The sequence below is a fragment of the Dicentrarchus labrax genome, unplaced genomic scaffold (assembly GCF_905237075.1).
Source record: "Dicentrarchus labrax unplaced genomic scaffold, dlabrax2021, whole genome shotgun sequence".
Classification (NCBI taxonomy): Eukaryota; Metazoa; Chordata; class Actinopteri; family Moronidae; genus Dicentrarchus; species Dicentrarchus labrax.
This window is the reverse complement of record NW_026136711.1, coordinates 12,549,237-12,574,351: the sequence shown is the minus strand read 5'-3', so window position 1 is coordinate 12,574,351 and position 25,115 is coordinate 12,549,237. Positions and strand designations below refer to the sequence as shown.

At 40.3% G+C, this 25,115-nt stretch overlaps 2 protein-coding genes across 2 annotated transcripts; both read left to right on the top strand.

Moving 5' to 3' along the window:
- The first annotated feature begins 1,135 nt into the window (after nucleotides 1-1,135).
- LOC127372604 (inter-alpha-trypsin inhibitor heavy chain H3-like) lies at nucleotides 1,136-9,804 on the top strand. The gene is made up of 22 exons (XM_051416511.1): nucleotides 1,136-1,264; nucleotides 1,589-1,618; nucleotides 1,924-1,947; nucleotides 2,775-2,929; nucleotides 3,105-3,209; nucleotides 3,326-3,488; nucleotides 3,604-3,714; nucleotides 3,828-3,956; nucleotides 4,195-4,311; nucleotides 4,399-4,567; nucleotides 4,665-4,790; nucleotides 4,899-5,080; nucleotides 5,187-5,372; nucleotides 5,456-5,595; nucleotides 5,796-5,956; nucleotides 6,149-6,175; nucleotides 6,285-6,347; nucleotides 6,801-6,914; nucleotides 7,036-7,237; nucleotides 8,621-8,793; nucleotides 9,069-9,180; nucleotides 9,279-9,804. Exons 1-22 carry the CDS (start codon nucleotides 1,151-1,153, stop codon nucleotides 9,415-9,417), a joined length of 2,742 nt encoding a protein of 913 aa, XP_051272471.1. The 5' UTR covers nucleotides 1,136-1,150; the 3' UTR covers nucleotides 9,418-9,804.
- Nucleotides 9,805-10,351: 547 nt separating this feature from the next.
- On the top strand, nucleotides 10,352-24,776 carry LOC127372599 (inter-alpha-trypsin inhibitor heavy chain H3). Its single transcript, XM_051416504.1, has 22 exons — nucleotides 10,352-10,529; nucleotides 14,298-14,333; nucleotides 14,419-14,442; nucleotides 15,184-15,341; nucleotides 15,517-15,621; nucleotides 15,709-15,871; nucleotides 16,056-16,166; nucleotides 16,981-17,109; nucleotides 17,540-17,656; nucleotides 17,739-17,907; nucleotides 18,433-18,558; nucleotides 18,911-19,092; nucleotides 19,218-19,403; nucleotides 20,090-20,229; nucleotides 20,378-20,538; nucleotides 21,521-21,550; nucleotides 21,663-21,698; nucleotides 22,087-22,200; nucleotides 22,289-22,490; nucleotides 23,542-23,717; nucleotides 23,829-23,940; nucleotides 24,049-24,776. The coding sequence occupies exons 1-22, from the start codon at nucleotides 10,389-10,391 to the stop codon at nucleotides 24,188-24,190; spliced, it is 2,760 nt and encodes a 919-aa protein (XP_051272464.1). The 5' UTR covers nucleotides 10,352-10,388; the 3' UTR covers nucleotides 24,191-24,776.
- The last annotated feature ends 339 nt before the right edge of the window (nucleotides 24,777-25,115 follow it).

The following is a 25,115-nucleotide window of genomic DNA, read 5'->3' as shown; positions in this document are numbered from 1 at the left end:
TCCTATAAATCTGCTTTTTGTTTTTTTTAAACCTGCTAAATTGGTATGGTTTGCATTTCTAACCTATTCTTGTTATTTGGGGATGTGATATCTTAACTCTGTTGCAAATCCAAGTCAAATCTCAAGTCAGTCCAAACAAGTCCAAGTCAAAGTCTCAAATCTGTTTATGCATGCCTTTAAAGTCAGGTGCCACCTCTTTTAGCATAAGTCTCCACAAGTAAATTGCAAGTCAAAATTCAAGCAAGACAATACAAGACTTAATAATTCAAGTTGTGCAGCTATGTTCGGCCTGCCTCTGTCTTTTCACGCACGTTTCTTTTAGATGTGTTAAAGATGTGTGTCTTAAATTCTCACAGCAGTCAAGTCAAAGTCAAGTCATAATTTTTGTGACTGATGCATTGTGAGACGGGTCTAGTAATAGTGGTCTTGGTTGTTGTCCGTGTCAGACTGTTTGCCATCAATTTTTAAGACTCGTCTAAAAAAACAGCATGTCCTCTCAGAACTTGTAATAACTCAGTCTCCACTAGTTGCTCCCATTGAGTAGATATAAAGCCCAGTTCACCACTCCAGTATGCCCGATTGTCAGTGTTGCTTCCCAGCCTACCCTGTCTGTGGTTGACTGTTTATTCGTGCCAGCTTGTTTGTTGTGTGACCTTTTCCCACACCTGCATTAAATCCTTTGTCTGGTTCTGGGGTCACACCTTGCTTTCCAGACATGTCACTGCAATGCTTACTTAATATTCTTAAAAACTTTCTCTAAAAGATATTTTATTAAACATGGAGGTGGCAGCTTTAATGAAAAAGCATGGATGCTTCAGATAGGGACTTCAAATGAATCGTTGGTACAGTTGTTGGTGCTTTTGTGATATTTTCCACTGGACTCTGGGTGTCAAGCTCATTATGTTTCCAATTTAGGTTTAAGTTTGGTGTCAGTCCTACAATCATTCACACACTTTCAGCCTGAGCACAGATATTCCATTTGAGCTTTTAGAAGTACCAATGTTTGCCCCAGGGCCTCCTGCACATTGAGCTCAGGCCTGTTGGTCAATATTCCAAGGCAACACACACACACACTTTTTGTCCCTCCCCCTAGGCAGACAACTTTTTTTCTCAGGAGTGAAGGCAGTCACTGTTCAGCAGAACCTTGGTCATGTCTGGACTGCTGGGTGTTCGACTGTTGCTGCTGTGGGGCAGCGCCTGCCTTTGGCTGCCCGGCCTGGCCCGGGGATCTCTGTTCATCTCCGGGGCCCATGAAGCTCTGCAGGTAACACACTGACTTTTTATACTCTGATCATAATTTGAAATCACATCATTTTATAGATGAAGTTTAATTTTGCGAGTATTCATTTAATGTGGTGGCTCCTGATCTGTTTCCTTATGAATAATCTCTGGAACACAAACTGTGCTCCTTCGGTCCTACTTTGCATATTAAACCCTACTCAGTTTTACTATTATATTTCTCCCTCCAACTTCTTCTCTTTGTGACACAGAATATAAAGTTTTTCTTACAAGCTACCTCATGTAAGTCAGTGTTTGTTTCTAATATCTTGGCACTGTGTTGGTTCACTCTGCTGTATTTGTATTTCAGGAGACAAGAGGAGCTGCCAGATCACTGCAGGTATTTGAGAGAAACTACTTAGAGACAGACAGTCCTTTCATATAATGGTGAAATATTTCTGTTTGTACATTATGTACCAAGCTTGTAGTCATTGATAAATAACGTAACTGAATCATAATTACATAACTTAACCATTAAAATGAAATAAATATGGCTATATTTAAAGAGGTACATACATAATTAATTTATTAATAACATTAAGTAACAGTGGTAGTTGAAATTATCAACTTTGCGTAGTCTTAAATTTTGATTTTCCACATCTAAAAAGAATATTATCTAATTTAGCTTTTTGGTTTTTGTTGCAGAAACGAAGTACAACTGAGGTCACGGTAAGAAAAAAATCTGTCTGATGATGAGAAATATTAAATTCAGTTCAATACAACTTAGATAGAAGATAGAATAAGAAAGAAACAATACTAATCATCAAACCAGCAGAAGATGTATTTGAAATTGGTAATAAATAAATATAAATAAATGAGAAAACAACCTAGAAACTATGTAGGCTGTACAAGAGCACAGAAAATTACCGATACAGCTCAGAGCTAAGAGTAGCCATTACTTTTACAGGCAGGTAAATCTAGCGACGTCCTGGTAGGATCAGTATGTTTATTGATTTCCTGTGATTTGTTGGTCATAAAAAGACCTCAGATCTCTCTGTTTGACTCCAGTCATCTTTACTGCTAACCACACCGTTCAGGCTGTTTCTGTCCTTCGCTGACAGGCTGCCCACCAGCAAAAAACAGTAAAGCTCAACAGACTCTCAACAAGAGACTGAACAACTGAGAATAACTGAACTCACACTGAACAAGAGTTTAGTTTTCAAATATCCACACTATCCCTCCTTAGAACACACAGCACCCAGGTTGACTCACCCAGTCTGCAAGATCACAACACTCCCAAAGTGGAATCAGTGACATGTCTTTTTAAAACATTTTTTCAAGCTGTTTTTTCTTTTTTTTCCTTTGGCACCAGTCAGGGCAGCACTTTGTGGACTGGATCCAGCTGCAAAAACTGTCTGAAATGACATAAAAATAGCAGTTCTAACAGTGATTCACTGTATGAAAATGCTGAATGTGAAGTGCTTGTGATAGGAGGCTTCTCATACTCATTAGTGTTTAAATATTTCCATGTCCTTCTCCTTCTCCCTCGGTCTCAGGTGGAGGTGTACAGTGTGACAGTGGACTGCACTGTGACGTCTCGTTTCGCTCACACCGATATGACCTCCAAGGCTCTGAACAAAGCAAACACCTCCCAGGAAATCTTCTTTGAAATGGAGCTGCCCAAGACTGCCTTCATCACTAACTTCAGCATGTCAGTGTGTCTCCACTCAAATGTTCACTCTGTTCCTCCTTGTATTGTGACCATTTGTGTGTGACAGCATTTATCCCTTTTCTGTTTCCCAGTTGATTTTTCTTCATGATACAGTTAGAGTTTGACCAGTTTCCTTAAGTTTCCTCATGTCATTCTCCATCTTTGTGCCTCACAGGGAAATTGACGGTCAGGTGTATGTTGGTGAGGTGAAGGAGAAAGAGAAAGCCAAGAAAGAGTATGAGAAGGCTGTTTCCTCTGGACAGACTGCTGGACTGGTCAAGTGAGTCATGATGGAAAATAGGAAACCCTAGTATTGTGAAAGAAAGAAACATATAGTATCAACATTTTTATATCCTTCCATTAGAGGTTGTCAGTTGAGTCTGTGTTTTTATACAGGGCTTCCGGAAGGAAGATGGAGAAGTTTTCAGTGTCTGTTAACATTGCAGCCAAAAGTAATGTGACTTTCATTCTGACCTACGAGGAGCTCCTTCAGAGGAAACAGGGCCAGTATGAAATTCTGACCCGAATTAAACCCAAACAAGCAGTGCAGGAGTTTCAGGTGAATCAGGGTTCACGTTCAAATTCTGCCTCTTGGTGATTTCAGATATTCTAAATGAGTGGTTTACTGAACAAATGTTCTCTGTCTCTGTGTGTGTTTGCCTGTGTGGAGACAGATTGTGACAAACATCTATGAGCCTCAGGGCATTTCTTATGTTGATGCCCATGCAACATTCCTCTCCAATGAGCTGCTCCCTCTGGTGGAGAAAACTGTCACTGACAACAAGGTACACGATACAACAGGCCTTGTCTCTGTTTTTTCCTGTCCTTTTATTCACATTAACAGTAAAATGACTGACCCCAGATTAAGAGTATTGGCCGTATTGTATCCCATTGTCAGGCACACATCTCTTTCTCACCAACTCTGGAGCAGCAGAGGAAGTGTGCGAGTTGTGATGAAACGCTCATCGACGGAGATTTTATCATCAAGTATGATGTGAACCGAGTAGTGGGCCTCGGGGACATTCAGGTCAGCTCTCAACAAATACTGCACTCAGTATCTGCTGAATGTGCATTTAACTATATGCTTACTTAACTACACAGATTCACTTTAACACTGAATTCTAAAACAAAATTGATGAATCTGTAATTAGATTGCCCGACAGCATGAAAAGAATCAATCATATTTTAGGGAAAACATTGCCATTCTAATTTTTCCTTTATTCTTACATGTATGTTAGTGTTCCTTATGATTATCTCCCCTTCAGATTGTGAATGGATATTTTGTGCACTTCTTTGCTCCACCTGACCTGCCCAGAGTCCCTAAGAATGTAGTGTTTGTGATTGACAGAAGTGGATCAATGAGTGGAAGAAAGATGGTACAGGTGAGAGTCTGTTCAGACTGTTAATGTGCTTCTATTATACTGATGCCCATATTTTGACCTCTAACCTTGTAACTTTTGTTACTGTAGACACGAGAGGCATTGCTGGCTATCCTCAAAGATCTCCATGAGGAAGACTACTTTGCCCTCATCCAATTTGATGACAGAATCGATTCCTGGCAGAAATCACTCACCAAAGCAACCAAGGAAAATGTGGATCAAGCCATGATCTATGTCCAACAGATAAATTACCGTGGAGGTTAATAGAAAAACAAGTGACAGTAACTTAACTCAACTGCCTAAATGATAGAAATACACTCATACATTACACAATTTGGTGTGTGTTTCCCTTCTAGGAACTGATATCAATCAAGCAGTGTTGACAGGCGTGGAGATGCTGCTCAAAGATAGGAGGGAGAAGAAACTTCCAGAGAGGAGCGTTGATATGATTATTTTATTGACTGATGGAATGCCTAATTCGGGTGAGAAAGCAACTTGTGTCCATCCAACACTGTATATTTGTGTGGGTGCTCATTTGATTGATGCAATTTAACATTACATTCCTGCATATTGTATCTGTGCGCTTAAAGGAGAGTCCCATCTCCCCAGGATCCAAGAAAATGTGCGTTCTGCTATAAGAGGAAACATGTCTCTGTTCTGTCTTGGATTCGGAAATGATGTGGATTACTCTTTCCTGGATGTGATGAGCAAACAGAACAAAGGACTGGCCCGCAGAATTTTTGAGGGTTCAGATGCAACACTTCAACTTCAGGTGAAGGGTCTAGGCCATGAATACATTTTGGGGCCAATTTTTGCATTCTTGTTCAAAACTGTGTCACATTCCTCCACAATATGTAATCACAGTGCTTTTATTCCAGGGTTTCTATGATGAGGTGTCCAGCCCTCTGCTTTCAGACGTGGACATGCGTTATCCTGACAATGCAGTGGAATCGCTGACCACCAACCACTTTAACCAGTTGTTTAACGGCTCAGAGATCGTGGTAGCCGGTCGGCTGATGGACAACGACCTGGACAACTTCCTGGTGGAAGTGTTCGGCCAGGGGGTGAGGAGAAGAAAACGGCATAAACTTAGAGACAATGCTGAGAGAAGATGTTTTTATTTCTTCTACTTTTCTCTCCCCTGTAGTTTGAGGAGGACTTCATTGTGCAGGGACAGGCCAGTACTGTGGACTGGGGCGTGATGTACCCAGATGAAGAGTATATCTTTGGGGATTTCACAGAGCGTCTGTGGGCCTACCTCACCATCCAGCAGCTACTGGAGAAGAGGTCAGTTTGGGTAATTTCACTCTGCTTTAGCCAAGAAATATTTATTTCCTATTGGTCTCATGAAACTCTTTGTTAATGATATTTTGGGCATCGTCTGAGAGCCCCTGATAAATCTTGTAATATTCATTTATAGGTTCTGTTGTGGGTTTCTCAATGTCAGAGTCATATGTGGCAATTTCAGTAAATTGTTTTTCATGCAGCAAAAGTGGTGCCACAGACGAGAAAGCCAACGCCACAGCCAAGGCCCTGGACATGTCTCTGCAATACAGCTTTGTCACCCCACTCACCTCGATGGTGGTCACCAAACCTGAAACTGAGGACGGCACAGACACCCCTCTCATTGCTGACAAGCTGACTGAGGGTAAGGGATGGAAAGAGAGGGTTTAAAACGTGATACTAAATAGGCTTTTCTGAACATGGCTGCAGTCAAGCTTTTTCTTCATAAGCAGAACTTACTGTTAAATTCTATTTTCTCAGCTATACCAGCAGAGGCTGGTGCTCCAGTATGAACTAGAATTGACCATGATGTTTTTGTCCATCTGTTTTTTGACAGAGCAAAGACAACAGGCAGAAAGAAACAGTATGTCACATCTTTTTTTTAACCATATATTATTAAAAAGACATTCTGAGATGATTAAGTCAATGCACTGCATTTATTCTAACTTGAATTATATTGTTCCTGTGTGTAGTACATCGAAATTTACCTGTAACCCCCGTAAGCCATACTTACTCGTCAGCACCAACATATTTTGGTGAGTATATCTTTAATGCTTGCTGTCTGACAATATCTGTCATGTCCATCACAACAACTGTTAGATACATTACTAAGAACTTTTGTACAGTCCTAATGACTTGACTGATGCCTCCTTTTCATTTAGCACCATCAGCAGGTAAAAATCTTTTCCTATGCAGTGAAATATCTCAACATCCACTATATAGATTGTCACAAAATGTTTGGACAGTTATTCATGGTCCTCACACTCCCAAAGGCACCCACTCAATTTTGGTGGTAGCAAATGTTAACATGCTAACACGCTAAACTGTCATCTGTTAACACCGTCATTGAGGGCATGTTAGCATTCTGACATTAGTGTTTAGTGCGCCTTACAGAGCTGCTAGCATGACTGTAGACTCTTGGTGTTGTTGAAATGTTGTCATCAGCATGTTGAGCTTATACTGTGATTTTACTCTGGTGTCACCTGCAGTGGACGGAGATCCTCATTTCATGATCGAGCTGCCAGACAGAGATGACGCTCTGTGCTTCAACGTCAACGACAAACCAGGAACCATTTTCAACCTGGTCAGAGACCCAAACTCAGGTTAGCCCCAAGTCCTAAGATGCGGCTCCTTGTGTATTTTTTTTTTTTCCTTTTAACTACACATGTAGACCTAATACTCCACACAGTTAGTTTGTGACTGAATCCCATGTTGTTTCCTCAGGTATTTTGGTGAATGGCCAGATTATCGGAGACAAGAAGATTCCCCCTGATGGTAAAATCAACACCTACTTTTGGCGTTTTGGCATCATCCACCAGACTCTGGGGGTGAAGCTGGAGGTGGACACTGAGGTCATCTCGGTGTTCCAGGACGGCAAATGGGTTAAGCTGCTGTGGTCTGATGCAGCTTCTCTCAAGGGACTCAAGTGAGTGGTGGCATTTCTGGTACAGCCTCAAACTGGTTTCATTCCTATTTGACTAATAGAGTCTTTATTGTTTGCATAAATAATCATGTTTCCTCCTCTGCTCCTCTGCTGTGTGGTGTCCCTCAGGGGTCGATTCTTGGTCCAGTTCTGTTTTCCCTGTACATGCTTCCTCTGGGTCATTTGTTCAGCCGCTTCCATGACATGTCATACCACTGTTATGCCGATGATACACAGATCTACTTTTCTGCGAAACCCAATGACCTGAATCAACTGTCCTCTCTCTATTAGTGCTTAGCTGCCACCAAAGAGTGGATGTCTCTTAATTTTCTCCACCTAAACCACCTGACAAAACTGAAATAATTGTTCTGGGCCCTGAAAACTTTGTCACTGCAGTTGATCAGTTTATTGGACCATTACGCACAAATATCAAACCCACTGCTAAGAATCTGGGTATCATCTTTGACCAGTATATGACATTTGACCTTCATGTTACAAAACTTGTCCAGTCCTGTTTCCTGCAGCTACGAATTATTGCAAAAATAAATAATATAGTATAAATAAAGTTTCTTGTCCTCCAGTGATCTCACACTATTAATTCACACCTTCATTTTCTCCCATCTTGATTAATGCAATTCCTTCTACACGTGGCTCATTCAAGCTTCGTTAAATCGTTTACAGTTAGTACAAAATGCAGCCGCCAGACTTTTAACCACAATTACTCCTGTTCTCACATCCCTTCATTAGCTTCCTGTAAAATTCAGAATCAACTATAAGATCTTACTGATTACATATAAGACACTTCATGACCTTGCCCCCAGTTACATTTCAGATCTCCTTGTTCCTCATTCCACTCCTCGGCCACTTCGCTCCTCAAATCTATAATCCTTTTATCCATTCCCTGCTCTAACTGTAAAACTAAAGGTGACTGTGCCTTCGCTGTTTTAGCCCCAACATTGTGGAACAGTCTTCCCTAATCACTGAATCTGTGGACTGTTTTAAGTGGCTCCTGAAAACCCATCTCTACAGGCAAACCTTTTTATAGATCTCCTTGTTTGTTTTCTCATCTGTCGCCTCTCTTTTCATTTTCCTTCCCCCTTGTTTTATCCTCCTTATGTTTGTCTTTACATGCTCTCTATGTATGTTTGATTGGGTATGGTTATGCATGTACATATTTATATGGTATACCCGCATGTATGTTTGTTATTTGTAAAGCACTTTGGACCTCTGTGTTAAAAAGGTGCTATATAAATAACGCTTTACTTACTTACTTACTTATTTACTTACCATCACATCTCCCCCAGTGAAAGAGAATTATCCCTTTACATGAGAAATATGAAATGTGTAATCCAGTTCAGAATCATTAATAAACATCTTCTCCTCCAGTGTGGATCTTCTCTTGACCAAGGATCGCAGCCTAACGGTAACTCTTAAAGATTCAGTCAAATTTGTCATCCTGCTACACAAAGTGTGGAAGAAGCACCCATACCACCGGGACTATTTGGGTTTCTACACCCTGGACAGCCACCTCCTGTCCCCGTCTGTTCACGGCCTGCTAGGTACAACATGACACACACGTTAGAGAATAGACTGCATGGTTTAAGGTTTAATTAGCAGGTCTAAAGAAGTGATATCGATTTAGTTTCAGTTGTTGTGGTTTATATTAAAAAAAAGATCATGCTAAAATACATTGACACAGACTCAATCAGGTAACACTGGGGTTGTTACCTTATGATATAATGAAGCTCAAATTATTTTGGCATTTTGCAACTATTACTAGTGGAGAGACACAGCGCCAGAATGATTATATTTGTGGTCTTGGTTCATCCTCCAGGTCAGTTCTACCATGGGATTGAATATGAGGTGACAAACCTGCGTCCAGGTGAAGTCCCAGAGAAACCAGCCGCCACCATGTTTGTGAAAGGACAGGAGCTCAATGTGACCAGGTACACTACATTGCTCTGTGCATGTAATGTTAATTTAAATTAATATTTGTTCTTGATATATCATTTGTTCAACATGACATTTGTGTGTCTGTCCACAGAGGCTGGCAGAGAGACTTCAGGAGGGATATGAAGAACGGAGAAAATGTTCCCTGCTGGTTCATTCACAGTAATGGAACCGGCCTCCTTGATGGAGATGCAACAGACTACATTGTGTTGGGCCTTTTTAAAACTGTTTAAAAAGAGGTTACACATCAGTGTCTACCACAGAAATCATCCAAATCACAGTCATACAATACATATTAAAATCTGCTAAAAATAGGCTTCATTCACAGCATTGTATTGACAGTTTCACAGTTTTAGTCAATTGCACCGGTGTAATTGTAAGAATTATCAGTTACACTATCCCAGAATAGTGAGAAGTGCTGGAGGACAGCTTCAGCAATCATTTGTATCGAAATAAATGGGACACACTTCTTAAATATGAGCTCGAGCTGGATTGTGTATTGTGTTAAAAAGTGTTTTGTCAGGAGGTACACTGATGAAAAGGTCTGTTACAGTTCATGTGAAGACTACTGTAATCCTGAACTAAATGATACCAAATAAATGATAAAGAGTGGTGACAAATTAGTGAAACTGTTTCTTTATGGTCAGACTGATTATTGTTGTACTTCAGGAAATATCAACACTTAACAGTGATTGATATTGGTATAATGACCTTATTCACATTTCGGAATGTAGAGAAGGAATAAATAAAGACGGGTGACAAATTAAAGGAAAAACCTGAATGAATGAGTAGACGAACATGACAAATGCACGTACTTTCATACAGGACATGAGGGGTCTTTGAATGGTTGATGAGAATGAAAATGATGTGAATCAACTGAACACCTATGGGTGGATGGAGAGGGTTCCAGAGATAGGAAGTTTGTATTGGTTTTGCCTTTAAATTGGCACCCATTTGTACATCTATGAAGGGCAAAATCCCATGATTTATAAAACCTTACTGCACTTCGTGTGGAAAACACACAAACACACACACACACACACACACACACACACGCACACCTTGAAATCTAACGACAGATAGACAGATCAGGAATAGATGAAAATAACCTCAGTTGATCACACATAATGTGGGTGGAGTATAACTCTTATGGGAAGACTTGATTCCCACATGCCTCGACTTCTGTCCACACTTGTTTTCAGCCATGCAGGAGAAGAGGCTCTTCTGTTTCCCAGGCATGTCAACAGTGTGGAGAGTCATGCTGCTGTGGGTCTGCGTCTGTCTCTGGCTTCCAGCTCAGGCCCAGGGGGCTCTGGTCGTTTCCCGCAGAGATGCTCCAACACAGGTATTTACAATAAGCTGCATGTGCAGCATCAGCATGTAAACAAATATCTGTTATGCTTTTTTCTATGTTCAGCTATTACCTTTGAATTTTTTTTAGTTGATCTTTCCATTGAAACATCTACAGGTACACCAGGAAGTGATGTGCTTTGCATGTCCGACACCAGCAACAGTGTTAAAGAAGATTTGATTCTATAAATACCAAGGCTGTGCCAGAAAAGTGCCACAGAAAATGAAATGCCAAAGCAGTGGTGGCTCTGTCATCTTCAAAGACACATAAGCATTGAAAGCTTGGAGGAAATATCCTATAAATCTGCTTTTTGTTTTTTTAAACCTGCTAAATTGGTTGGATATGGTTTGCATTTCTAACCTATTCTTGTTATTTGGGGATGTGATATCTTAACTCTGTTGCAAATCCAAGTCAAATCTCAAGTCAGTCCAAACAAGTCCAAGTCAAAGTCTCAAATCTGTTTATGCACGCCTTTAAAGTCAGGTGCCACCTCTTTTAGCATAAGTCTCCACAAGTAAATTGCAAGTCAAGATTCAAGCAAGACAAAATCTTAATAATTGTGCAGCTATGTTCGGCCTGCCTCTGTCTTTTTCACGTATGTTTCTTTTAGATGTGTTAAAGATGTGTGTCTTAAATTCCCACAGCAGTCATGTCAAAGTCAAGTCATAATTTTTGTGACTGATGCATTGTGAGACGGGTCTAGTAATAGTGGTCTTGGTTGTTGTCCGTGTCAGACTGTTTGCCATCAATTTTTAAGACTTGTCTGATGTTTGAAATGAATTCCTGGATGTAAAGCTAAAAATATATGCAAGAAAAAAAAAGATTTTAATGTTATGACTTTTTATTACTTTATTGAAAAAGAGTGCAGCTGTCACGCTATGAGAATTTGGTCCTAATGATAATGAGATCTAGTCACACCCTTTTGGATTGACAACTTAAGACTTCCCCACTGTTTTTTCATGATTGTGAAATTCTGTCAGGCCAAAATTACACTGGTTAGATGCCTTTAGGCCTGACTCAAATCCATCTGTCAAGTCTAAAGCTCAGTTTGCCTCTGCCTTCCTTTCTTCCTTTCCTCTCATGGTCTCCCACCCACGCATCAGTTTGCTTAACTAAACATGGCATGTCCTCTCAGAACTTTAATCTCAGCCTCCACTAGTTGTTCCCATTGAGTAGATATAAAGCCCAGTTCACCACTCCAGTATGCCAGATTGTCAGTGTTGCTTCCCAGCCTACCCTGTCTGTGGTTGACTGTTTATTCGTGCCAGCTTGTTTGTGCTGTGAACCTTTCCCACACCTGCATTAAATCCTTTGTCTGGTTCTGGGGTCACACCTTGCTTTCCAGACACTGCAATGCTTACTTAACATTCCTGAAAAACCTGCTCTAAAAGACATTTTATGAAACATGGAGGTGGCAGCTTTAATGAAAAAGCATGGATACTTTAGACAGGGACTTCAAATGCATCGTTGGTACACTCTAAAAACAAATGTCTTGACAAATGAACAAATGAACGCAACAGTTTCCATCTCTCATTTTGAGTTGTGACAAATCAGAATGAAATTATGTTCAACCAATGAACTGTATTAAGTAAGGCAAATTAGCTTTTGCCTCCACAATGAAAGGTTTGAATTTGGTTTATGTGAGAAATTAATTAATTTCAATAGCTAAACTGTTTTTATTTTGAACTGCAGTTTAACAGTGTTTAAACACACACATATTTAAGAAACAACTTGGAAAGCAATACAACACTAAACACAAATTTAAATTGTTCCATACATGGCCACCAAGGCCCTGCAGTCTTTTTTACACATTATAGGAAAGACGTTTTAGATACATTTTACAAAAACTGTAACAAACAGCAGCAGACTGTCACTATCAATGTACATTTAAGTTCCAATAGCTCAGATTCCCGTCAGCAAAGCACAGCACCTTGGGATATCCTTTCCCTCCAGGATTTTGGTTCCCTCGACCATGATGGTTGCTGTCATATGGTCAGATTCTGGGTGGACCGGTCACCAATGGTGGCAGTTTTTTATCAGTTGTCTATTGAGGCCTGCCTGAAATGCTACTGTTTTTCCTTGTATAGCAAGTTAAAAGAAAAAAATACATTGATTTATTAATACATTGAAAGTAATTTCCCATGCCATTGCTGTCAGCACCTATCTGAACAGATCATTGTTATGATATTACAGACTGGGGTGTAGCCAGAAGTGTAATATACCTAAAACTTTAATGGACAAGGAGCAGATTTCTGCCCTGTGTATTTACACTGCCCAATGTGGATTTCATTTTCTTTCAAGATGTTGAATTACTTACTCTAAACTCCTTGAGAACGGTCCTCTTCCTTCTCTCCAAGGCAGTGGATAGCTACGTCTCTGTGTACTTTAGTTGTATTGGGCTAAGAAAAAGAAAGTAACTAACCAAATATAATCTGAATTGGTAACTGTCAACAAAGATAAGCCTAATCATTTCCATACCTCGAGAAGCATGTCTTTTATATGTCTAATTGTCACTCCTGTAGCTCCTGTCCTTGATGCGACTACATCCATCATTTTTTATGTGCAATGGTCAAGTCTGGCCATTTTCTCTGGAATTCTTTATTTATCTGTAGACCTCACAAACGGAAGAATTCAGTCTTGCAGACAATAAGCTATACTGCATTGATTCATACTCGTTCAACACATTAGTTAAAGAGGAACAACTCCTCAACATATGTGAACTCTGACATACAGTGGTTAAAAAAACAGGGCACTGAAATGACCCACTATCATTGACTGCCATTTTGTTCCAAGTAGTCGCTCTCCATAGGGGCAACTTGGAACCAAAGACCAGGCAATAAGATGGGCCAGTCAAGTACCCTGCTAAAGCATTACATTTTATCCAGTTTAATAAATACAAACAGCAATGTAGTTTACAGCTAAACACATAATAAGTATCATGCTATTCCTCTCCATGGCTCAAATAAAAGGCTCTCTCAAGCTGACCAGATTTGCTAAATAAAACTTTATCATTCGTATCCACTGCTGTGCTACACTGAAGGGTAGAATGGCTAAACTACGCTGCTAAATATAAATAGCCTTAACTATGTTTATTAGTACAACATATACCATTAACTGTATTAACAGATGTAGCCTAACCTTCAGTCACAAGTCCACTGCTGGTCAAATCACAATTGAGAATATGCCAAAATTCATGGAAGAATTTATTTGCAAAAAAAATGTACTCACCTCAAAAATGTCCTTTGTATGATGTATTCGCTCAGCCTACAGGTCCTCTAAAACAGAGTCTTAACTGTTTGAATTTGCCCAGGCATGTGATGTGGGTAGGGGAGGGGACTTGAAATGCTGAACTCAAGGTGGAGAAAAATGAAGTTATCAAGCAATTTTTTTAAAGTTATTACAACTTGACTTTTATTTTGAACCAATTAACGCACAATATTAAGTTGACGTAATTACCAACATTATTATATCAACACAACTCTTTTGCAATATTTTTTTGCAACTTAAAAGGTTGATCTAAATCAATATATTATAATTTTTAACTTGCAACCATGCATTTAATTAAGTGGTGATAATAGGGCCACTCAGTTACTTTGTAGAGTGTACAGTTGTTGGTACAATCTGTTTTTTGTGCCTGGCTATAACTAATGCTAAACATTCAGGGCAGTTTAGTGATGGCAGAGAGTTTAGTAGTGCACATTTCTTTCCAATTCTGTCTTTTCTTTCTCAATAACCATGCAGTTCTGCTATGTTTTGTTCCAGGAGAGCATAGAGGCCATGGGCAGCAAGTCAATAAAGGTACTCATCTTAAAATACAAGCATAAAATATTTAACAGTTCTGACTGTGAAAATAAATGCATATTTTTGTCTCTTTCTTCACCAGAAAAGAAGCACAAACTCTGCAAATGTAAGGAAAAGATTTTGATATTGATACAAAATTTTAAAATCATCATAGAGGTATGACCTTTCCTAACAACAAGGCATTTATACGTTCATGTTAATGTATCCTTGGTAAGTTAATTAAGGAGCGCTATAGGAGATCTTTTCTGCCTGCTGCAGTAAGACTCTACAACTCCTCCAGCTGTCTCGGTCAGGGTGGTCAGAGTCAAGCTGGGGGATGTCTTTTGGTACACTGTGTCAGATCTCTATTTATTTATTTTCTATTGTTCTTATTTTATTTATCTATCTAATTGTTTAATGTGAACGTGATAATTCAATACTCAAGAGGACCAGTAGCTTTCTTTCTTACAGTAGTGCTATTGTTTTTATGAAGAACTCATGTTCTATAACATTGAGGAGGATCTATTGGCAGAAATGGAATATAATATTGATTGTTGTGTTTTCATTAGTGTAAATTACCTGATTATAGGAATCATTTTGTTTTTATTAGCTTAGAAGATTCTACAGATACCGAGGGTCGCTTTCCATGGAGTTGAACCACCATGTTTCTACATTAGCCTGCCTAGAACCGATAAACACTATTCCATTCTCCCTCCCTGGCATCATTTTGGGACATTCCTTGTGAGATCTGACCCAGAATTCAGTAGAGAGTTGCCAGTCCTCTTGGCCTCTGGTCTTTTTTGTTTGCTCTAATGTCACACGATGTCTTGCATGCCAAATTTCTCTCTCTCTCGGTCCATCCTTTCAGACAGTGGACGTGTACAGTGTGACGGTGGGCTGCACTGTAACGTCTCGTTTTGCTCACACCATCGTGACCTCCAAGGCTCTGAACAAAGCAAACACCTCCCAGGAAATCTTCTTTGAAATGGAGCTGCCCAAGACCGCCTTCATCACCAACTTCAGCATGTCAGTGTGTCTCCACTCAGATGTTCACTCTGTTCCTCCTTGTATTGTGACCATTTGTGTGTGACAGCATTTATCCCTGCTCTGTTTCCCAGTTGATTTTTCTTAATGATACAGTTAGAGTTTGACCAGTTTCCTTAAGTTTCCTCATGTCATTCTCCATCTTTGTGCCTCACAGGGAAATTGACGGTCAGGTGTATGTTGGCAAGATGAAGGAGAAAGAGAAAGCCAAGAAAGAGTATGAGAAGGCTGTTTCCTCTGGACAGACTGCTGGACTGGTCAAGTGAGTTGGACTGAGAGAAGTTACAGTATGGTTGGAACATGTGGTGGCGGTGTGAACATCACGTTACAGTAATGTCCATCATTACAGGGCTTCTGGAAGGAAGATGGAGAAGTTTTCAGTGTCTGTTAACATTGCAGCCAAAAGCAGCGTGACTTTCATTCTGACCTACGAGGAGCTCCTTCAGAGGAAACTGGGCCAGTATGAGATTCTGAACCGAGTTACACCAAAGCAACGGGTGCAGGACTTTCAGGTTGAACACACTCTCCTCTTTTATTTCCTTAATAGTGACATACTGGTCAGGAGGAGCTGGAAAACAGCTCTCCAGCTCTAGGAATGCAAAGTATGAGGACGTTGTGTCATCATCAATGAGACTTTTATGTCATCATGATTCCTCACTTGATCGTGATTATGTGTTCGTGTGTGTGTGGAGACAGATTGTGGCAGACATCTATGAGCCCCAAGGCTTTGCTTTTGTTGAGGCCACTGCAACTTTCCTCACCAATGAGCTGCTCTATCTGGTGGAGAAAACCGTCACAGACACAAAGGTAAAGGATTAGAAACTTCTATCCCCTTGTAACTCTGGCCACAGCTCCAGAAAATAGGGGGCAGCATTTGACCTCCTTCCACCAATGATGCCATGACACTGTTGAAGATTGCTTACAGTTTTAAATGTATAATAAACCTTGCGATGTCCCCAAAATGTATAGCCGATGTTCCAAACTCTTACTCTAACGGTAATGCCAGGGGATTATTATATGACCCTGGGATCATTTCTGTTTATTTGCTGCTGAATCTACTTACTAGAGTGGTATGAACCCATAATGGACAGATTTGATTTAATTGTGATAAACGGATCACAAGGATGTTGAAACATCTACATCATGATGGCAATTTGTAAAAAGTCTGAATTGATATTTTGTCAGGTCCGTCCCCAAGGAGACACGCAAACAACTTTTGAAATGCTTTTTTTCTGAAAGGAATTCAGATCGATCAGAGCTATGCTAACTTAATTCATTGTAAAGCAAAATCATGAGCTTGAATCAGACACATATTTTTAATCTCCTTTTTAGTCCGGTCTCTGTATATATATGAAGTAGTAGTGCTCTGGGTGCCCACAGACAGTTACAATAACAGCAGTGCAACTGCAGCCAGGTTGAGAATGAGAGTAAAGACAAATCCCCTTTACAAAAGAAGAAACTCTGAGCTCTCCTCTTGTCTGTAAAAAGCTGATGATGAAAACAGAATCAGGCAAGACCCCAGGTGTCTTACACATTGTTCCTTTAAAGACTTTTTGAATTTTTGAAAGCACAAATGCTGTATCCACTAATTTCACTTAACATGAATCTATTTGTCTCTCAGGCACACATCTCTTTCTCACCAACACGGGAGCAGCAGAGGAAATGTCCAGGATGTAAAGGCACCCTAATTGATGGAGATTTCATCATCATGTATGATGTGAAGCGAGAAGAGAGCCATGGGGATGTTCAGGTGAGCAGTCAACAGAATTTGCAGCAGCACAAAAGACTCCAGATTTAAGGAATCGAAGAAATGTATTTATTATTATACAACACAAGGTTGTATGACAAAATGAAAGAAACAAATAATCAAATTCATAATAACATTTAAATGTGTATACACCCAGGAAATAATTCTGCAGTGCATCTTTTGAATTTGCATCTGGGGGAATTCAACAGCAGTAACAACACGGTGATGATAATATGGTTTCATCTTCACATAAAAAGAAACAGAAGCACAATTTTATAAAATTCACCTGCAGGAAAACTGCATCTCTCACAATAATTACATGAACCTTAGGATAAAAAAATTTAACTCCCTAGCTATTCGAAGGTTTGTAAAGCTGTGCTTTTGGTTTATATTTTATTATTTAGACTTAATCAAATGCTGTATTTCCCATCAGATTGTGAATGGATACTTTGTGCACTTCTTCGCTCCACCTGACCTGCCCAGAGTCCCAAAGAATGTGGTGTTTTTGATTGACAGGAGTGGATCGATGAGTGGAAGAAAGATTCAGCAGGTAAAATACTGTGTACTACTGTTAAGCTCCATACTGTGTGCATCAATGTACATCTTCATATGGGAATTTTGAACTTTTGCAGACCCGAGATGCATTGGAAGCCATTCTGAAAGATCTCCATGAAGAGGATCACTTTGCTTTCATCCTGTTTGATAGTAGTATTGTCACCTGGAAGGACTCTCTTACCAAAGCAACAGAGGAAAATGTGTCTAAAGCCATTGCCTACGTCAGGGAACTAAGGGACAGAGGAGGTTAGAGGAAAACAAGTGATACCAGCTTTTATGCCAAATGTTGTTTGGCATAAAAGCTGGTGTGCACTTCAGATGACAAGAAATCCAATTCAAATATAAATTTTACAATTTGTCAACAAGAGTCAGATGACTTAGCTTAGCATAAAGATGTCTAGTCTAGTCATGACCGTGAACTTGCCAGGAAACATGTGGAGACTCCAGGAAGTTACTGCCCTGGCCAAGAAATGACCACACTCACAACACCAACAAGATATAAAGTGTTAATTTGCGACCTTTAGGGTTGCTAATAGGTGGATTTTTAGATGTTTGGACAGAGACAGGCTAGCATTTTCCCTGCTTCCTGTCTTTATACTAAGCTAAGTTGCTGGCTGTTTCTTCATATTTAGAAATGAGAGTTGTAGGAACCTTTCTTATCTAGCTGTATATCTAAATGTATTTTGAGACATTGTTGCTCGATTTTCTCTACGATAATGTTATCTCACGAAGCTGTCATGTCTATCTGCTCTTTGTGTCTTTGCCTTTCAGCCACCAATATTAATGACGCTGTGCTGAGGGCAGTGCGCATGCTGGTGGAAGACAGAGAAAATGACAAACTTCCAGAGAGGAGTGTGGATATGATCATTTTACTGACTGATGGGATGCCAAACAATGGTGAGCCGTCTTAATTTGGAAGATAATATTTCATTCTCAGAGGTCAGAGGTCACTGTATGTAGACCAAGGACAGCAGCTTAAAACTAGTCTTACATGAAGGTAACAATCTGTGAAAAGGGAAAAGGTAGTCAAAAGGGACTTGTCCCTTAAGATGGAAAAGTTCTCAGTGAATGAAGACTTACTTTTGGAACTTGTGCACAATGTTCAAGAATAATAATTCATAACAGAATTCAAAGTTTTCACACTGACAAGCTCTTGAATAAACTTAGTTGTATATTAACCGTCTTGTTGGAGCTGAAAGGCTTTTCCCATACATAATACATGTATGCCTGTATTTATGTGCGTTTGAAGGAGAATCTAACCTCCAGACGATCCAGGAGAATGTGCATTCTGCTGTTGGAGGGAAGATGACTATGTTCTGTCTTGGATTCGGAAATGATGTGGATTACTCCTTCCTGGATGTATTGTGCAGACAAAACAAAGGACTGGCCCGCAGAATTTTTGAGGGTTCAGATGCAACACTTCAACTACAGGTAGAGAACAAAATACTGATTTACAGCAAATATAATGTCCATGCAAGTTTGGTATTTTATGTTTGTTTGCACCTCCAAGAACATTTGGGAAACAGATATTGTATGATGTGCAATGTGTCTTCCAGGGTTTCTATGACGAGGTGTCCAGCCCTCTGCTCTTGGACGTGGACCTGCGTTATCCTGACAACGCAGTGGACCACTTGACCAAAAACCACTATAGCCAGTTGTTTAACGGCTCAGAGATTGTGGTGTCTGGTCAGCTGATAAACGGCGACCCTGATAACTTTTTGGTGGAGGTGTTTGCTAAGGGGGTGAGAAATAGACAGCAATATGTCAATTAAAACATGAATAAGACACTATCTAGTCATGGCAGTGAATGGACAACTCTAGTTTCAAAGCAAGTGTAACTAAGACCTCTAAATTCTGCTAGCTCCCTTCGAGCAAATTTAACACGTCACACACTCTATGGCCTTATGGCAGCCGTTTGCAGCTGCTGTCTGACTCTCAAGTCCACTAGAAACACACTGACAGCCATTTGTAAAGGTTTCTGTGTGGTACCTGTATTGTAACATTGGCTCACGTAGTTACAGCTAATCTCAATCACTATCTGGTTATTTAGCTGGCTAGCTAGTGTTTTGCCACAGAGCTAACTAGCTGGCTTATCTGCATTAATTATTAGATAGCTAGTTACATCTGATAGCTAATTTTTCAGAAAACGCTAGCTAATGATTGATGTACGTTAGCTAGCTAGCGTTTTACTAACATTAGCTAACTTAAGATTTGACTATACACACACACACACACAGAGCTGCTAGTGTTGCTGTGGACATTTAGTGTTGTTATCAAAAGATACCTTTAATTTCCTCTCATGTCAGTAATATATGCCCTTTGTACCATAGCATATTGTCATATATTGTCTTCGCAGGGCGCCATTAATTCCTGATAAAGGACACCTCATTGGGCATTATCCCTTACTTAACCTCTCCTCCTTCTCTAGCCTGAAATGGACTACATTGTGCAGGGAAAGGCCAGTGTGGTAAACTTGGAAGTTATGTACCCTGAACAAGAGTACATCTTTGGAGATTTCTCAGAGCGTCTGTGGGCCTACCTCACCATCCAACAGCTACTGGAGGACAGGTTCGACCATCTGAATTGTCTGTCAGCTTTACCTGCACACTAACCCTGCAGGTTTCAGACTATAAGATAATATAAAGATCATTTTGTGATGCAGACATGATATGTCATTATCATCAACAATCAACCAACTCTTGATTCTTATTCCCAGTGACATTAGTACTCATCAGGATAAGGACACAATGATAGGCAAAGCCCTGGAAATGTCACTGCAATACAGCTTTGTCACGCCTGTCACCTCCATGGTGGTCATCAAGCCTGACACTGAGGACGGACCAAGCAGCCCTCTCATCGCGGATAAACTGACTGAGGGTAGGTGTAGAAAAGGCCAGAACATTATCTCTTTCCTAAGACGCCTGACCAGACCACTCAGTGTTGAGAATCAAGCCACGGGTCCTCCCGCTCATCACTTGTACTTTGCCAGCTGAAGAGGAAGGACCATAACAGCTGGTACTGGTCTATGTACCCGTTTTTGGACTTGAAGTTGAAGTTATGTGTGATGCACAAAATGTAAGTCATAATAATGCCTGTTATTGGTCTTAATGTCTTGCTATCCGTGGAATTTGTTGGCCATCACTCCTTGCTGTTGCTCTGTTTTTAGTCTATTGTGGATGAATGTGTGCATAGTTTATTGTGCAGCCATAATATTTGGGTTGTGTCCTCGTAGTTTGAACCATGATCTTAGGCTGATTCTAGCAATAATGCATATGTGCTGTACAGAAGGAGTGGGTCCTCTTCCATGGAGGCCGTTATGTTGAACCACTGTTTCTTCAGTAGCCCAGAACAGACAAACAAAACACTGGCTGCAGATATGGCCTTTCACATTTTTTGCAAGTATTACGGCCACTGTAGTTTGTCCTTCATGGTTGGTTGTGTCACAGGGTTTCATTTGGTTGCGATCGCACTGGTAGAGGCCACTAAATCCTACAATCTGGTCCTTTAAAGGGTATTATGTTATTTATGTAATTTATGCCAATTGTACCTCAACCTTTATTACATGGAAGTTAATGTATCTCCTTTTTATATTGTGTCTAAATGCTGGTGGCATACAATTTAAATATTTAATATTTTGCATATAGAGTAATGTAAATTCTATGTACTTAAATAAACTATAGCCTGTTTAATGGTGAATTGAAGCCTAGACTGCTCTAGACTGACAAGGAGGTGTTTACTGACTAGTGCTGCATGTTTTTACATTAAAAGAAACCTCTTGAATCAGTATGTAAGTAGTAGAAGTAGTAGTAAGTAGAACAAGCTCCAAATAACTGTTTTTGTGTGTTTTCTTGTTTCACAGACCAGCGACAGGCATCACAGAGAGATACGAGTACGGCAAACTCTTTCTACTTAATAACATGACATTATTATTATGACTTTATTAATCTCATTTTGGGCTGAACAACTTCACTGACGTATGCTTTTATTATTTTTGATAACAGGTTCAAGCGCTGCCAGTTCCCATAGCCGATCAAATGGTAAGATTTTTCACACAGCTTTACTTTGAATATTGCACACTGTTATAATATTCATCCATTCATTGTTCTTGCCACTTTTGCTGAAATCCTCTGGTAAAGGTTTTATTGAGCTTACCTGGTAGACTTCCTGCCCCACGTAGGATGAGTCTTTACCACAGTGGCACAGGTTCGATTCTGATCTGCAGCCCTTTTTTGTTGCATGTCATCCCCCCTCCTGTCTATCTCCACCTGTCCTTTCAAATAAAGGCTTAAAAACAAAAAGGTTTTATTGGGGCACAGAAGACTAGATTGATTAAACACAGGAATCATGAATGTTTATTGTTTTTCTCTTTAAAATGAAATCATTTGTGTTCCACATATGAATGTTACTGTAATGATGCTTGTGCAGTGGACGGAGATCCTCATTTTATGATCGAGCTGCCAGAGAGAGACGACGCTCTGTGCTTCAACGTCAACGACAAACCAGGAACCATTTTCAACCTGGTCAGAGACCCAAAATCAGGTCAGCCCTGAGTCTTGGAGAACACACGTCTCTTTTTTGTGAGAAATGTGAGAAGGGACAACAAACTCAAAGCTCTCACTATTTTCAGGCTTTGTGGTGAATGGCCAAATTATTGGCAAGAAGAAAGTTGTTCCGGATGCCAATACCAACACATACTTTGGCCGTCTTGGTATCATCCACCAGAAGCTGGGGGTGAGGCTGGAGGTGAGCACTCAGGACATCTCAGTCTTCCATGATGGAAAGCAGTTCAAGCTGCTGTGGTCTGATGCAGCTTCAATCAAAGAAACCAAGTGAGTAACACTGAAACTATTATTTAAAGGACAACAACACATTTTTTAACTTTATAACATAATATCTGTTCTAAGCACACAAAACAAGGTTCTATTGTTATATCTTAAAGGTACCACCCCTACAGTATACCAAAAATTAAGCATAGTGTTCAGGCAGGCCACAAAGTCAGGCTCAGCTCTCATTCCAGCTCTATCATATGATCACAGCTAATCGTAAACACACATCAGCTGACAGCTCAGCTGATTCCCTCAAGCATCCAATTGGCAAATATCATTCATGGCGCCTTATTTAAGCTGCTTTAGCCTGCCTATCTTTGCTGCTTCCTCTACAAGCCGTTTTGCAACCCACCTCCACCCCAGCTCCTCCTTTTTATGTTGTATCTAACAAATCAATGTCATTTTCTGATTGCATTGATGCTTGCTCTGTTCTGTACCCTGGGGGGTCTCTGCTGCTGCTTTCCTTGTCTTAAACTTTTCCATGTATGCACATGGAAGGGCAGGGAGGTGTGCTCTCTGGAACTTCATCTAATCCAATGTACACTATCGCACTATCAACACTGAAATTGTACATCTACTTAAATCCCTTTTTCTCCACATGGCTTCTGTGAATCACAAATAATAATCAAGAATAAATAATCAAAACTTTTGCTGTCCTGTACAGAAACGTAAGAAATTCACCTAAAAGAAAATAGGTTTTTCTGAATTAGCGAGATACCTACAGCTCGCTCTCCATGCCCGTTGGGTGGGACACCCACTGTCCACACACACAGATAAGAACAGGCATTTGGTGTGGACATGGACCAGGCTGATCTCCAGGGTGTGAAGTATAGGTGATACACAGTCCTGCATGAGCCCGCTGGAGCTCAGTGGAGGATGGATACAGGATTTTGGTTCGGCTCAGGGTGGCTGAGAGCCAGGAATGGGCATGGAGAGCATGTTGGAGGTATCTCAGTAATTCAGGAAAAAACAGCATAATTTTTTGTGAAAAGTGAAAACGGTTCTATTGTCTTGCTGTCACCTATTGGTCACAACGTTTTTGTCTCTCCTCCAGTGTGGACTTCAGCCTGACTAAGAACTGCTGCCTGACAGTGACACTGAGGCACTCGGTTAAATTTATGGTCATTAGACACAAGAAAGTTTGGAAGAGACGTCGGGAACATCAAGACTACCTGGGTTTTTACACCCTGGACAGCCACCACCTGTCTGCCTCGGTTCATGGTCTGCTAGGTAGAGAGCTGCCACAGACGTTAAAATCATGATGCATTGATTGTGTAGCTGTTTGACTTATTCCTTATTCTGAGTAAATCAAAAGATGTGAAGTAAGCTGTCTTCCTGCAGGTCAGTTCTACCATGGGGTTGAGTTTGAGGTGACAGACCTGCGTCCGGGTGAGCTCCAGGAGAACTTAGATGCCACCATGTATGTGAAGGGACAAACACTCAACGTGACCAGGTGCCTCATAAAGCTTATGACTCACCACACACAATGCATGGAAGGTGAAAGAGCATTTCTTTTTGCATGTATGCACCTCTCCATTGATTTCTTTAATTTCTTCCTCAGACACTGGCAGAAGGACTTCAGCAGCCATATGAAGGATGGAGAAAATATTCCCTGCTGGTTTGTTAACAATGATGGAACAGGCCTCATTGACGGGAGAGCCTCAGACTACGTTGTGTCAGAGCTTTTTAACACTGCTTTTTGAATTGTCTGAATAATTTCTCAAAAACAGAATGTCTGACAACATTTGAAATCTATCCTGATGTTAACTATTGCAGTCAGTGGAAATAGGGCAACATCAGTCTGTCACTTAGGGAAGAATCAATCTTTGAATAAATAAATGACAGACTTCTCTGTGTTGTAAGATGAAGTACACATCATTTTATATTCATAAATGAATTTTTGATGCTAGTTTGAAATCTACCTGTACATGCATGGAAACCTGTTATCACCACCCTGGTGGTTTTAGTTTGAAGCCACATGGTTTTTCTGTTTCTACAGGCAGCGCAGCTTGAACATGACATGCTATTGGTGGCAAAGGTTGTGTTCAATAACTGGGTGATGCAGCCTAAATGTGTTACCTCCTCAGACTGTTTGTGTAAATTAGAGACACATGACTATTAGGTTTAATGGTACATTTGGTTCCTTCTTCTTTTTCTTCCTCCTCAAATTGCCTGGCACTGACTAACTGCAGCAGCTATTTACACATTGCAATCTGCACAGTGCATCAGACTTGTTTTGGGTTTGTTAATCTCTGATAAAGTTTCCTAAATAAATAATTTCCCCCTGTATTGAATTTATTCATCTTTTTGTTATTGTGAGGTAGTAAGTTACAAAAGAGGATCATTTCCATGGCAAGTAACCTCATCAACTTGACCTCTTCATTCATTTCATCAACATGATGTTCTGCCTGCAAACACAATACAGCATGAAAGGACATGATGTCTGTTTGCACTTGTACACATACATGCAAATGGGTTGAGTGAAGCAGAATAAATAGAGTCAATAGCAGGCAATCCTTAATCTTTGTCTTATTGTTAGTGTGTCGTGGCCACGGCAGTGCTCCACTGTGTTCCTGTTTCCTTATGTTTCCCCCTTCCCTGTGTCTCCTGTGGTCCTCTCTCTAACCC